The sequence below is a fragment of the Xenopus laevis genome, chromosome 4S (assembly GCF_017654675.1).
Source record: "Xenopus laevis strain J_2021 chromosome 4S, Xenopus_laevis_v10.1, whole genome shotgun sequence".
NCBI classification, from domain to species: Eukaryota; Metazoa; Chordata; class Amphibia; order Anura; family Pipidae; genus Xenopus; species Xenopus laevis.
In genome coordinates this window covers 116,508,562-116,524,759 of record NC_054378.1, presented here as the reverse complement: position 1 = coordinate 116,524,759, position 16,198 = coordinate 116,508,562, and the positions used below count along the sequence as shown (strand labels likewise).

General features: G+C 41.0%; 1 protein-coding gene across 3 annotated transcripts in view; it reads left to right on the top strand.

Moving 5' to 3' along the window:
- gpr22l.S (G protein-coupled receptor 22 like S homeolog) overlaps nucleotides 1-15,862 on the top strand; it is a 173,464-nt gene extending 157,602 nt beyond the window's left edge. For all 3 annotated transcript variants that reach the window (XM_018261416.2, XM_018261414.2, XM_018261415.2), the window contains one exon: nucleotides 11,302-15,862. In XM_018261416.2, coding sequence (XP_018116905.1) covers nucleotides 11,356-12,648 — 1,293 coding nt within the window. In that variant the 5' untranslated portion in view covers nucleotides 11,302-11,355 and the 3' untranslated portion in view covers nucleotides 12,649-15,862. The remainder of the gene's footprint in view (nucleotides 1-11,301) is intronic.
- Nucleotides 15,863-16,198: the final 336 nt, after the last annotated feature.

The window sequence follows — 16,198 nt, the reverse complement described above, 5'->3', positions numbered from 1 at the left end:
ATGGGTTTTTACTATTGAGTGCTGTTCTTAGATCTGCCAAGCAGCTGTTATCTTGTGTTAGGGAGCTGTTATCTGGTTACCTTCCCCTTGTTATTTTGTTTGGCTGCAAGGGGGGGGGGAGGGGGGCAATATCACTCCAACTTGCAGTACAGCAGTAAAGAGTGATTGAAGTTTATCAGAGCACAAGTCGCATGACTTGGGGCAGCTGGGAAATTGACAATATGTCTAGCCCATGTCAGATTTCAAAATTGAATATAAAAAATCTGTTTGCTCTTTTGAGAAATGGATTTCAGTGCAGAATTCTGCTGGAGCAGCGCTATTAACTGATTCATTTTGAAAAAAATGTTTTTTTTCCCATGACAGTATCCATTTAAGCTATCCAATGAATCCTTCCTGTCACCAAAGATAACCTTTATACTCAAAATAACAATTCCATGTTTCCTTTATTGCATGAAAAAAGGGGACGTATCAGACTGGGTATTTTGGAGAAAAGGCCAATACTGCCCTTGTCTCACACCATTAACGTTATTGGTGTTGGCTTTGCGGGCACAGGGTGTTATTTCCAAAAATTACTCTGTGTGCAGTGACCGAAGTTAAAGGGGAACGTAACACCCCCCTCAAAAATGAATCTAAAATTGCTTAGAGTGATCTTGCAAGCAATTTACATATGCTGTTTTACACTGCTAATATCATACATTTACAACAAGGGCGCCCCCTGCTGTTCTGTACAGCCTGCTTCTCTGCTCAGTTCTTTCACTCCTGTTTTATCCAATGGGATTTATAGTACAAAACCAGTGGATTTCCAGGTGTTTATCATACAAACACCCCTTTTCTGCTGTTATTGTTGTAGTGTTAATTCACGCAGGTGTCAAAATTTATGGTTCGCAAATTTTTCTCCTTTTCACAAATTTTGCTGGAAATTCGCATATTTTTCAGCGACACCGGCCAAATTCGTCCATAATTACAAATGACCCATTGTAATCAAATTGCTTGTTTCGTGTCTAAGCCAAGGGAGCTGTTGCATTGTTTCATTTCAGCGGGTCGGGTACCCACGGGTTAACTGCAAAAACCTGCGGTACTCTGCGGGTTGCAGGTAGAAGTTTCGGGAGCAGGTATAGACATAGGTCGGCAGTTTCCCGGGTTTGCGGGTCGAGTTGCGGGTCTTCTCAATAGCAAGTTTTACTACTTTTTTTCTTATCACGCCTACGTCTAATGATGTCATTTCCAGTTTACAATGACAGCATTTCCTGTTTCTTGATGGTCAGCGGATCGGGTTGCGGATAAGGTACTTGCGGGTCGGGGAGCAGGTCCAAGCAGGTAAGTATGCGGGTTGAAGGTCCGGGTGCGGGTTGAGGGTCGCGGGTCGGGTTCGGGTTTAACAAATTGGTTCCGGACTCTAGTCAGGGCTTTGATACCAGACCTGTCAATCTGAATTTTAGTGATCGCTATTTATAGCCTCAGTGGGGGTGGAACAAGGGGAAGGATGGGGTGTAGCTAAGTGTGTTGGACATATAATGGGCTTGGTTAAAATAGTGCAGGTTTGCTTACTTACGGGTAAGTCCACACTGGGCGTATTAGTTGCCAGGCGACCAAATCTCCCCAAATGCCCAGTATGGCCTTACCCTAAAGGGCAAGTCAACCCCAAAATATTTTGCCTGATAATTCTAATCAACTTTCCAATATACATTTATTAAAAAGTGCTTTTAGAGTTATTTTTAAAAACAATTGCTATTGAACGCAGCATATGCTTAACTCCTTTTTAAACAATGTTACAAAAGTCCCCCGGCAGCAAAGACAGGTCAGTTAATCAGTTGCGTTGTCTTACATTGTATCAACAGTCTGAGACATCAGGGCAGAGAATAGAAAGAGACAAACACTGCATTAAATAGAAATACATATACAAATAACTTAAAAACGAATGTATATTGCAAAGCTGACTTTTATATTTGGGGAGGCTAATTAAAGACCTTTATTTTCTACACGGATTCCTTTCTAGTATTCCAGGGCCAGTTCCATGTATAATACCCCAGAACACACAGCAGGATAAATGCAGTGATAATTTGCTACATAGCACACTTTTCAGTAGTGATGGGCGAATAAATTCTGCAGGCGCAAATGTGCGGCTAATTTCTGTTTTTCGCCCCCAGCGAATGAATTTTGAAACTGTGGCGAAATTAGCCGGCGTATCAATCCGCTGCGGGCAAAAAAAAATGTGGGCATGCGTCAGAATATGTCGAGGGCGTCAAACTTGACGCACGTCAATATAATTCTGACGCCCATTGACTTAAATGCGTTTTACCCACCACTAATAAATTTAGTGCCAATTCTAGATATATATTGTCCCCAGAACACCCAGTACAGGTATGGGATCCTCTATCTGGAAACTTCTGAATTACAGGAAGGCCAGCTCTCATAAAGTCCAGTATATGCAAATCATTCTAACTTTTTTTTGAATGATTTCCTTTTTCTTTGTGGTAATAAAACAGTACCTTGCACTTGATGGTAACTGAGCTGCGCAGGTCCGTATTGGTGGCAAAATAATCCTATTGGGTTTATTTCACATTTAAATTATTTTTAGCAGACTCAAGGTTTGGAGATCCAAATTAAGGGAAGATCCCTTATCCGGAAAACTCCAGGCCAAGCCCCAAGCATTCTGGATAATAGATCCCACACCTTTCATATTTCAAGTAGCTGTGTAATTCCCCAGAATTAGTGATGGGCGAATAAATTCGCTAGGCACGAATTCACAGCGAATTTCCTTTTTTCACCGTGGCGAAAAAATTTGCAAAACTGCAGGGAAAATTCACCGGCGTCAACATAATTTGGACGCACGTCAGAATAGTCATTTGCGTCAAAACAGTCGCACGTCAACGTTATTCATTATTTAGTCACTTCGCCCTTTAGTAAATCTGCCCCCATGTGTCAAATATATTGGCAATTTCTTTATATAACTAAATCTGTGACATGATTTTAATTCTATTTCATTTTGTGCTGCAAGTACAGATTCCTCCATATTCCCAGCAACCAAGGAGCTCAGTGATGTGAGCTTGAGAGCTGACTGTCCTGCTGTCACTGGATTATTGGACAATTTATCTTATGTTGTGCTTGTTGGTTTTGTGTGGCCAGTGTCCCGCCTGACCTGTGATGTGTGGGTCGGGCATGTCTGTGCCACTGAAGCCTGAACTTTCATTAGTTCTGGAGCTTGAGTGTCTCACATGGGAGAGTTTGCTCTTGGCTATTGGCTGATCTATGCCGGCAGTGGGCTGTCATCTGTGCAACGGGCATGTCTCTATTAGCTAAATGCATTGTTCAGTGGAATGTTTACACTTTATCACACACCCCAGCAAAATGTTTTTAGGACCCCACATTTTGGGGAAAATGTAGGTGCCAGCAAAGGTGATTTTGGCAGCAGTTTTGGGCAAAGATATTGGCATGTCTGACCTTAAAGGGATACTGTCATGGGAAAAAAATGTTTTTTTTCAAAATGAATCAGTTAATAGTGCTGCTCCAGCAGAATTCTGCACTGAAATCCATTTCTCAAAAGAGCAAACCGATTTTTTTATATTCAATTTTGAAATCGGACATGGGGCTAAACATATTGTCAATTTCCCAGCTGCCCCAAGTCATGTGACTTGTGCTCTGATAAACTTCAATCACTCTTTACTGCTGTACTGCAAGTTGGAGTGATATCACCCCCTCCCCCCCTGCAGCCAAACCAAAGAACAATGGGAAGGTAACCAGATAACAGCTCCCTAACACAAGATAACAGCTGCCTGGTAGATCTAAGAACAACGCTCAATAGTAAAAACCCATGTCCCACTGAGACACATTCAGTTACATTGAGAAGGAAAAACAGCAGCCTGCCAGAAAGCATTTCTCTCCTAAAGTGCAGGCACAAGTCACATCACATGCGGCAGCTGGGAAATTGACAAAATGTCTAGCCCCATGTCAGATTTCAAAATTGAATATAAAAAACTCTGTTTGCTCTTTTGAGAAATGGATTTCAGTGCCGAAGTCTGCTGGAGCAGCACTATTAACTGATGCGTTTTGAAAAAAACATGTTTTCCGATGACAGAATCCCTTTAATGCATCACCTGGGGAGTATCTAAGATGTGTGCGTTCTTAATGTGAGATTATACAAACCTGGTTTGGAAATACAGGTATCCATTGTCAGGAAACCTGTTATACAGAAAACCCCAAATTACAGGAAGACCATCTCCCATTAAAAATGATTTCCTTTTTCTCCGTAATAAAATATCCGTGTTAAGATATCTTTTTACTCTGCAATCAAATATTGCCTTGTATTTGATCCCAACTGAGATATAATTACTATTGACGGTCAAATCTGTCCCGTTTCATCTGAAAATTTGTGAAACTCCAAAAAAAAATTGCTTAAAGTTAAATAATTTTGACCTGCGACAATTTTTACGTGCGCTACTTTTTTGTCGATGCCCAATTCTTTTGGCGAGGAATTTTTGCTGCAGTTTCGCAAAAAAAATTTGCAGGTTGCGAAATGTGGAAATTTGCCGCAAATCCATGCCTGTCGAATAAATTTGCCCATCACTAATAATTAATCCTCATTGGAAGCAAAACGAGCCTGTTGTGTTTATTTAATGTTTACATGATTTTCTAGTAGACATCCAAATTAAGGAAAGACCCATTATCCAGAAAAGCCCCGATCCCGAGCATTCTGATTTCATACCTGTATTAGGTTTTTGTACAGTAAAGTCATACAGCACAGTGCGGGTAAGGGGCATACGCAGCAATGACATGACTGGGTGTCCCTGTACTTGTTATAACAAGGCTGAGTATGTGCCGTTGGCTGTGAGCAAACCCTTCAATGCATGTGTACGTGTAATGAGCACCTTGAATATTAAAAAGTTGCAATTTATTTTTCCGGCATGTGAAGAAGGAGGAAACAACTTGCATTTGCCTGAAATCAAGAATCTCCTTCAAGTGGCCGAGTCTATCAGTACTCCATTAGCAACTATGACAGATTGCAGCCACGAGCACTGATGGCTTTCTAATAGAGCGACAGGCTTTTCATTTGACTTCATTGTGCCAAGTGGGGAGAGACAGGAGCTTATCAGCCTCTCTTTTGCCTGCCGCTCTTTCCATTAATCCTAAAATGCTCAGAATAGAGATAAAGGGAGAGGGCAGTGTTCTCTGCTTGGAGAGGGCCATGGAATAAGCCGATCTTAGATAATAAAACTCCTGAGCTGGAACTCTATAAATACATCACCTAATGAGCTGAAGGTGTCACATAAGATACTGGCTTCCAGATACTATAAGAGTAAGGGCATACGCACAGATTCGGGGAGATTAGTCGCCCGGCAACTTATCGCCTCTTCTTCGGGGCGACAATCTCCCCGAACTGCCTTCCCGCCGGCTATAATGTAAAATCGCCAGCGGGATGGCACTCGCGGCGCTTCGTTTCTGAAGGTTTATGTTTTGTCACGTGACAATTTTTTTCACCCATTGAAGTCTATGGGCGTCATTTTGGAGGAGAAACACAATGCCAATGGTGTGCAGAGGTCGGCCCGAACCCAACCAACAGATCACTAGCTACCATGTAGCCAATCACAGTCCTTATTTGGCATCTTTATTTGCCAGGACTTTAATGCTTGTGTTGCTCCCCAACTATTTTACATTTGAATGTGGATCACAGATAAAGAAGGTCGAGGACCCCTGCTATAAAGTTTGCAACAAGGGTTTGGCCTCCATGTCAAATTCCATCTGCTAAGGCCCACGAGAGACTCTGACATCCAGGGACCACTCTGTTAGATGGAAAATGGTATTGAGACTTATGCTGGAAATAATAGAGGGCTGCTGGGTATTGTCCCAGACTGGCCTGAGCCTTCCTTTAGGACTATGGCAAGCCACCAGTCTGACCCTGCCAGCCCCCACTAGTCAACACATGGTCTTCTGAATAGTCATGTCCTTGTAAGTAAAGGGGTCACATGTCTCGTTCCAAAGTAACTCCTTAACAGCAATATAAACCTTTGAAACAAATGTATAATTACTCGGATTGCTCTTCTGACCACTTTTGCAGTTGACATTAACTATTACATTTTTCTATTTTTCCAGATCATTTTTTTTGCACATCCTGCACCCGGGCCCGGAAGAGGGTAGTTATGTTACTGTATAATATAAATATATATATATATATATATATATATATATATAAAAACATTGTAGGAATTCCGCACACCATTACTGAACTCGATTGACCCGAGTGCTACTCACAAATTAGGAATAGATACGAAGCTTGGATACGTGGGTGCACATCAGGAGCCTTTAGACAAAAAAATTAATGATAGATTAAAAATATAAACTTTTATTAGAACATTTTAAAATAGGTCAACGTTTCGGTCTCCACCTAAGACCTTTGTCAAGACCATAACAAATGTTAAAATGTAGCTAATTAAATAAAGAAAGTATGGAAACACTCACCCAATCACGAATAGCAAGGAAGGTCACATGTGTAGAGGTTAGGGAACCACCCCAAAGAAGGAGAGACCCAGGTGTACTTAATCACCACAAATCAGGGAAGAAAGAGAACTGAAAAACCCCTGTGGTGAAAAGGGAATATAAACACAATAAATAAGAAAAGTAACAAATTAAAATAGAAAAAGAAAGAAAACCCAGGCCAATGTATGTATGTAGAGAAATATATGTAAAGGGCAAAAAGATACCTCAATAAGACACTTATTACATAATAGGTAACACAGTCTCGCAACAATATGCCTGAAGCTGTCAAAAGCTGTAAGGTCTAAACGTATCAAAAATAAAGAATAAAGAATAACAAATAAAAAATAAAAAATAAAGCCATAAAGCAAACAAAGGATCAGCGTTGATTTAAAAAGCAAGTTAGAGGGCAATTCTCATTCAGACCGTTAGGGGCAAGAGTGTTCAACTTCTTAATCCAAAAGACTTCCCTCTGGAGCAGCATTTTTGAACGATCACCCCCTCGCTTTAAGGGAGGAATATGATCGATAGCTATATATTTGAAAGTGGGAAGTCTATGTCCACATTCAAGATAATGTTTAGCCACCGGCTTGTTAGTCATACCATCCCTAAAGGCCGTGCTTATGGCTGACCGATGCCCATCCATCCGTAATCTAAGGGTCTGATCCTTTTTGCCCACATATGAAAGGCCACAAGGGCACGTGTTACAATTAATATGTTGTCTGATCAAAAATCTCCTACCGGTTTGTGGATGTAAAAAAGATTGTCCTGGTGTCATATGTCGACAAGAAATGCAATTTGGACATCTAAAACACCCCGGCTTAGGTCCTGTTAACCAGGACTGTTTAGTATTGGTGTAACAATCCACTGGGTCATTTTTTACTAGTAAATCCCGTAGATTAGTGCCCCGTCGGTAACAGATCATAGGGGGATCCTGTATAATCCTACCCAGTTCCTTATCTGCTTGTATGATGTTCCATTGTTTTTTGACAAATTTACCCATGTCCTTGGTACAGGCATTGTACTTTGTACTGAACACTAAACCTGAGTGGCTAGCATTGGGTGCTGATAACCCCTGATGACGTTTGACTGCTTTTTCTAGGGCCACCCTTAGGACACTGTCGGAATAACCCCGTTCTTTAAAACGGTCCCACATGTCAGAAATCTGGTGATCACATACCGATTGGATAGAATTATTACGTAATACTCTACAGAATTGGGAAATAGGTAGAGACATTTTCATGGGACTTGGGTGACAACTCGAAAAATGAAGAAGAATATTTTTATCGGTCGGCTTCCGAAACAAAGAATATATATATATATTTTTAGTATTTACCTTAGGGATATCCAGTCTATAGTCCAGCCTTCTGCTATAGGGCGATGGTGATGAAGAAGGTAGATCAGCAACATCTGAAAAGCTGTAGGATGCACATCCTGGATTTTTTTTTGGGGGGGGGGCTCAGCCTTCCAGTGAAATAACTCCCAGCTCTCCCCATTCCTTAATACTATGAATATTAGATGAATGTGTGTTAAATAATGTGGTCTTCATGTCTTACATGCAAACCATGATCTTCATGGACCAGCTGGAATTTAATCTCGTTTGCAGCCCTTAATCACCAGTGGACATTGCCATGTGCGGAATACTGATCACTCGTACAGCCACAGAGAGATGAGTCAGTCAGTGCGGGGAGTTTTCCCTCTTGGCGGCATTCCGCTTTTATTCATACAGGGCATGCTCTGAATTCAATCTACTTGCCTCTAATGAGGAATCCATGTGATGGTGCACACCACTCGCCCCCTGTGTATTATCCACTAATATCTCAGCTGTGCCAGTGCTAGCCAGCACCAAAGCAACATGTATTGTGTCTCTAAAAATTGTGCTATGATACAATTGGACAGGCAAGCAGAAGCATTTTGCCTGTCAAGCTTTTTTGTTCTCTTATCTAACAATGGCCAACATTTGCATAATTTCTAGTAACCTATACCAACCTTTCAGCAGGCATCATTTACCTGTACTTTCATTATATTGCCCCAAAACTAGGGATGTAGCGAACGTCGGAAAAAAAGTTCGCGAACATATTCGCGAACTTGCGCAAAAACGCGAGCGGTTCGCGAACGGTTCGCGAACCCCATAGACTTCAATGGGAAGGCGAACTTTAACATCTAGAAAAGACATTTCTGGCCAGAAAAATGATTTTAAAGTTGTTTAAAGGGTGCAACGACCTGGACAGTGGCATGCCAGAGGGGGATCAAGGGCAAAAATGTATCTGAAAAATCTGCCTGTGTGTGCTTGGAAGAGATAGTGTAGGAGGAGAGCTGTTAGTGATTTCAGGGACAGATGATAGTAAGTTTGCTGGCTAGTAATCTGCTTGATACTGCTCTGTATTGGAGGGACAGAAGTCTGCAGGGATTTGAGGGACATTTTAGCTTAGGTAGCTTTGCTGGCTAGTAATCTACTGTTCTCTTTAAACAACTGCCATACGTTGACCTTGTAGGCATTGTTTGCCCAGTTTTTTTGGACGCAGCCACTGAAGCACAGTTGCCAGAAAAAATATGCCATATAAATGCTGAAAATAGTCATTTTTCGCCATTACGTAAAATATATTATGGCTGCTTGAAAAAAGTGACTCCGGTGTTTTTTCTGGAGACGGTAATATTATGGATATTTAGACAGAATGGGAACAAGGTCACACAGCTCGATGGCGGGTTGAAGAAAACAGTGTGCAAATAATGCCTACAAGGCCAACGTATACACTACTACAGCGGTGGATACGGATTACGTAAAATATATGAATGCTGCTTGAAAAAAGTGACTCCGGTGTTTTTTCTGGAGACGGTAATATTATGGATATTTAGACAGAATGGGAACAAGGTCACACAGCTCGATGGCGGGTTGAAGAAAACAGTGTGCAAATAATGCCTACAAGGCCAACGTATACACTACTACAGCGGTGGATACGGATTACGTAAAATATATTATGGCTGCTTGAAAAAAGTGACTCCGGTGTTTTTTCTGGAGACGGTAATATTATGGATATTTAGACAGAATGTGAACAAGGTCACACAGCTCGATGGCGGGTTGAAGAAAACAGTGTGCAAATAATGCCTACAGGGCAAATAATGCCTAAAAGGTCAACTTATACACTACTACAGCGGTAGTAAAATAAAAAAAAGTAAAATAAAAAAAAAATGAATATTAAAAAAAAAATTAAAGTTGGTGCTGCTGAACTACTAGGAGCAGCAGATTAGCACACCAGTCCCACTCCCCAACACTGCTAGACTAATAGCACTGGGCTCTTATAGTAGTAGTAGTAGTAGTAGTAGTAGTAAAACAACAAAAAAATAAATAAAAGCAGTCCTTACAAGGACTACTGTTATTGCAGCAGTCAGCAGATGAGATCAGAAGCAGGACAGCTGCCCACTGCAGCTACATACAGAGCACTGCAGTAGAAGGTAGATTACTAGCCAGCAAAGCTACCTAAGCTTAAATGTCCCTCAAACCCCTGCAGACTTCTGTCCCTCCAATAACAGAGCAGTATCAAAACGATTACTAGCCAGCAAACTTTCAACTGTCCCTGAAATCACTAACAGGCAGCAGCTCTCTCCCTACACTATCTCTTCAGCACACACAGGCAGAGTGAAAAAACGCTGCAGGGCTTCGGTTTTTATAGGGAAGGGGAGTGGTCCAGGGGAGAGCTTCCTGATTGGCTGCCATGTACCTGCTGGTCTGGGGTGAGAGGGCAAAAAAAAGCGCCAACAATGGCGAACCCAAAATGGCGAACGTCGCGCGACGTTCGCGAACTTCCGGCGAGCGCGAACACCCGATGTTCGCGCGAACAAGTTCGCCGGCGAACAGTTCGCGACATCTCTACCCAAAACATCCTAAACATGTTGTGTTCAGTGCATCTATTAATATTATAAAGCCCACAGAGCCTTCAGATGTTGGGGGAACACTGAGAGTAATGAAAAAACAGCTAGAACGTTGCAAGTTGGACATTATTGGGTTACATTAAGTTTTTCCCTATCCCTCTGCAGTTTTGGCCATCCTGAAATGCTTTGTGCCCCCTTTAACTCAGTCTCCAGTATTATGGGTAGATCAGAGACCTATCATGTGGTAACCTAATCCATGGCCTGATGTGGTCCTCGCCTAATGCAATAGCCTACTTAATCAATATTTCAACCACCCCTAGTCAGATATTCATCAGATCATTATCTTGGCTCTATATGGTCCAATAAGCAGCTGGTTTAGTTAGGGGTAGGCACCTTAAGGCTATAAGAATATACATGTTTGAGGCATCTTTCCTTCACCAGGGTCATTATCTGCTACCACTGCATATGATGAGACATTTGTTATGTACTTGGACAATGGAGGAAGTCCAAGGAGGAAGTGAGAAATGAAAGGAATGCAACACAGAGGGAATAAATAGAGCAGCAAATAGGAAAGAAGGAAAAAGGAATAGGAGAATAAAAGAAATGGGTGCATGTCCCGGGGTGGGGAATTGCAAATGCCATGATTGAGAATACTTACCATGAAGCATGTCCATGACGCCAAAGAAAAATGAATTACTGCTCTGTGGCATGGTTTTATTGCACATGCCTTAGGTTTAGAGTGCAGATGAAGAATTAATGTCACAGTTCAGGAAATGTTTTATTATCATTTAAAGCTCAGTCAGCATTGATATATACTGTATGAAACAATGACATTAGAGTATGCAGAAATAGTCATCACTGATGAAGCAGTTTGTTTTTAAAGGGCCAAATGGAATTCGTAGTTGTCTTAATAGGTGTCCATATTCCTTAAATGACATTTTTTCTTTTATGTTTGTGTCCTAGGGAGGAGCCCTGAATAAATTCCTCACTACTTAGGACTATGCAAACAACCTCAGGATGGTGTCAGCCAAGGAGACAGATATGTACGACGCCATCTTGGAAACCAATGATGGATCTAGCTCCGATGCTGGATGGTACTTCCCATACCCATTGGGCTTCCAGGTTTCCCTCACAAGCTTCCTCATGCTGGAGATTGTACTGGGCTTTAGCAGCAACCTGACAGTACTTGTGCTCTACTGCATGCAATCAAACCTGGTGGACTCTGTGAGCAACATGGTGACGATGAACCTACATATTCTGGACGTCATCATCTGTGTCATCTGTGTACCACTGACCATCGTCATCATCCTTATCCCACTTGAGCAAAATATAGCTCTGGTGTGCTGCTTCCATGAGGCTTGTGTGACCTTCAGCAGCATTGCGACAGCCATCAATGTCTTGGTAATCAGTCTAGACAGATATGATATTTCCATAAGACCAGCCAACCGGGTCCTTACTCCCAGCAGGATGGTGCTGCTTTTGTCCTGTGTATGGTTTGTTTCCCTCATGGTTTTCTTCATCCCATTTTTTGAGGTTGAGTTTTTTGGAGACCCAGATCACATGGCCACATGGCAAAACCGGACTTTGTTGTGTGTAAGTGTTAATGAGTATCACACAGAGCTGGGAATGTATTACCACTTAGTTATACAGATTCCAATCTTCTTTGTAGCAGCGGCTGTCATGCTGGTCACTTATTCTAAAATACTCCAGGCCCTCAACATAAAGATTGGAAATCACTTTAAGAGAAGTCAACGTCGGAAAACCAAGAAAAAACAGAAGAGGAAGTCATCCGACCAAAACACAGTGGGGGAAACCAAGAGACTCGCCCCTCCAACAGTTTCTCAAAACCCACCCATGAGGGTTCAGGCTTCAGTTTCTGTCATCATTGCATTAAGAAGGGCTGTGAAAAGACATCGGGACCGCAGAGAACGTCAAAGGCGTGTCTTTCGGATGTCTCTCATCATCATCACTACCTTCTTGCTGTGTTGGGCTCCTATTTCCATTGTCAATCTTCTCATTCTTTGTCTGGGCCCCAGTGACCTCCTCGTGAAACTCCGTATATGTTTTATCACCATGGCCTACGGTACGACTATTTTCCACCCTCTGGTGTATGCCTTCACCCGGCAAAAGTTCCGTAACGTTCTGAAAAACAAAATGAAGAAAAGAGTGGTCTCGGTTCTGCAGGTAGACCCTGCTCCTGGTGGTACTGTTATACACAATTCCTGGATTGAACCCAAAAAAGGAAGGAAATCGAAGCTAGAGTGCAGCGATGGGACGGACAGATGCCTTACAGATGCAGTAAAGGAATAATCACACAAATGTCAGGGCTGACCAGTAATAGCCACACAGTAGAGCTGAGCCATAGCTCTGGATAATAGTGCACAATTTTGTTTTAAAATTTTAACTATTTTATCGCAAATATCGCTCGTTAAGGTGCACTACCATATTACCTCTGTGGCCTCGCTTGGGCCTATCCTGTTTAGGATAATAAAATCCAGGTGATAAAGCTTGCCCGCTATACAGACTCAACCCCAGTGAGTTCTATTGTTCTTTGTCTGGCTTTCCTTGGTTTGAAGGTTCACTTGTTAACAAGAAGAATGCCATGACGTCTCAAGGATGTATACAAGCAAAAAATCTTTTCAAAAGCAAAGGAAATGCAAGGAAGTCAGAACTTCAACAGACAGATTACAAAACTTGTATTTTTTAAATAAATTCTATGTAATCATTTTTTTTTTCTTTCCCTACTGCAACTATTGGTATATAGTCGAGCTGTGAAAAATAGAACTTTTCATTGTTATAAAATATATATTAGGACGTCAATTTTCCAGCTTGGCTTCTATTTTGCTGTTGCTGAACTACAGCCTTCACTAATGGTAGTTCAACAAAAGCTAAAGGGCCGTTAGGTGGGTCACTTCGGAAACTGTAAATTCGTTTTTGCACATTATTTAATCTATTCTTCAGCTTTGTAAAAAGAGAAAACAGAAAAAAAATAATATATCTCTTTTAATCGTATTCAGACACTGGAAATGAGTTGAGTACTGCTGCTGCCTCCATATTCCCATTCATCATGCAGGGTCTCCAGAATGTGCACCATGAACAAAGTTAACCTATTAATGTATGTTTCATGCATCTAGGGCAAATGTATTAGGTTGTTGTCGTTTCACTCAAGCACAAGGGGACATAAAGTATGGCAATATTGTGTCACAATGACAAACCCAAGGCAAAGTCAATGCAAGCCATCTTCATGATTGTTTAGGACACAAGTTCCTTAGTCCAGCCTACCTTGAGCAAAACACCCAAAGTAGATATTTTAGCTGGTGTATAAAGTGGTTTCAGGGTATGGCAACGACAGCCAATGTAACTTTCCATGCTGTGCAAATTCGATTGTAGAATAGAAACGTGAACATGTCCAGCCATTTTGTGTAAGTGGTGATGGCCTAGCCAACTAGGTAGAACATTTTTCCAAAAGCCTTTGCAGTTTAAAATATTTTCTATTTTTTAGCTAATACGTTTGTATACCCCCTCTGCTGCATGCCAGGGAATAAGCTCCATGCAGATCTAGGGGAAGGTAACCTTCAGTTACATTTAGATGAATAATGGTCCAAATTCATGGACAAAGTGGTGAGATGCCATTTCTAGAGAAAGCCTTTCATTGATAGACTCATGAGACGTTTAGCAGGTGACTCAGAAGAAAAGCTCTTTAGTGAGATGTCGCTAAAGAAATCATAGAGCCATAAAAAAACGGGTTTAAACGGAGCAAGAGTTCAAAGCACATGAAAACCCAAAAACGTGTCTCTTCTTGAAGGTGTCCACAAAGAATGTTTGGTCTGCTATGTCTATGTTTGTCATTTGAGTTCCAAACTAACTTTATATTACCGAGGTCCACAGGAATGCTCAGGGCTTTGCATTTAATCCCAAAAATAATAGGGTGTTGGGCTGATAAGGAGGGTTAATCTAGACCCAGGGGAAATTTTAGTAGATGAATTCATTCAGACTAGTGATGGGCGAACTTCTCCCATTTCGCCGAAAAAATTCGTGAAACGGCGAAAAAATTGTGAAAAATCGTGAAATTGGAAAGTTCACGAAAAAAATGTATTCGCCGGCGGCCAGACGTGTATATTTGCCACAAATTTGTGCCAGGAGAATTTATTAGCCCATCACAAATCCAAACCATTACAATAGCACTTGATAGCGGGAATCTGACAAACTCCTGTTGAAAAAGATATAAAATTGTAAGGCCCCAAGGTCAAAGGGCAAATCATTCCACAGCATTGGCCTTGACTATGAGAAAAGCAACATGCAAGGTTGTTTCAAGTCATTCTGCTTTTTCTAAAAGAAAATTGACCTTTCCATTTACAATGAGTCAGGCAAAACAGATATCAGACAAACAAGAGTACTGCCCCTTATAAACCAGTTGTTACAGGCCCAGCCCACTCCCTGCTCTCAATTTATTAGTAATTTAATAAGTGAGATTTAGTAAATGTTTCCAAATCGAGGTACTAATGTACAGTATCTTGGGGAGAAGTATCTGAACGAGTAGCCATATATAAAGGACCACCACCCCTTTTAATTGCTGTATTTTTCTTTTTATTCCAATATGAAAAAGGGGTATTGTTACCGGATTCACCAGATTGTAAAAATGTCTCAGTACTTCCATCAAGTTTAACTGTTATTAAAGGGAATTTAAACTCTTGAAACAAATGAAGATAGCATGGCTATATATGGCTCTCAGTTTTGCTAAATACATTACTTTACTTTAGTTTTCAACATATTAGCAGTTTTTAGACATCCAGTATAAATAATTTGAATCAGCACCATCCGCTGTTTAGCCCGGCACCATTTGGCAGAAAATAAAACTAGTGAGCAGGGAAAAATCTGATGTTTCTCTGGTCAGTTCTACGCAGAGCAACATCACAAGACTTCCCTTTTTTCATAAACTTAATTTTCCACCTTCTGGCCATAACAAAAAAAGAAAAGAAACAGCAGGTGTCACTGCTGCAAATTCATTATTTTAGCAGTGTGAAAATTGTTATTATCTTAAAAACTAGAAATAGAAGTCATGTAGACTGCAAAAGTGCCAAGAAGAGCACACCAAACAATTTTACATTCATTTGTTTCAAGGGTTCACATTAAAATACTTGGACTCGCAATGCAGGTTGAAATCCACTGCAGAACCTGCTAAGTAACAGCACGTACAATGCCATATATCCCGGGTTCTACAAAGTTCTGTAGTAATTTAAAGAGATAGTTTTGTTATTATTATTATAATGTCCTTTTATGAAAAAGAATTTAACTTTCTTGGTGTAATGGTTCTCCCCTTCCCAAACCAAACGTAGGGTACAGTGCTCCCAGCTCTTACAGGTTGGCTATTGTACCCCCAACCCTCCAATGCCCACTCCTCAACAGACTGTATTCTAGTGCTGAAATAGTCACAGTACCTTTATTTTTTTATATAAGAGATTAAGTCTGACATTCCAATGAATACTTTTCTTTTGTTTAATCATAAATAAAGAGATAAATACCATCACTGTGCCCCTGGCTGTTTGTATGCGCAGAAGTAAAAAGATGTTGGGCATAAAACCAGTAGAAGGTCATGATGCTTGTGTTGATCTTGCTTAAAGGAAACGTATCAGTAATATAAGCTTCATCTAAAAAAAAAGGTAAATAAATGATTGGATAAAGCTGGGTATTTCATTACAATTTCAGGTAAAAGAGCATCACAGCCAGTGTTGGACTTGGGACTCCTAAGGCCCAGCAGAAATCCTGACATTATGGGCACACTCTAAATAAATAATATTGAAAATAAGAGCAGTGATAAGGATTTGCCTTATAATGGAGTCTACACGAAAGTTCCCTCCCT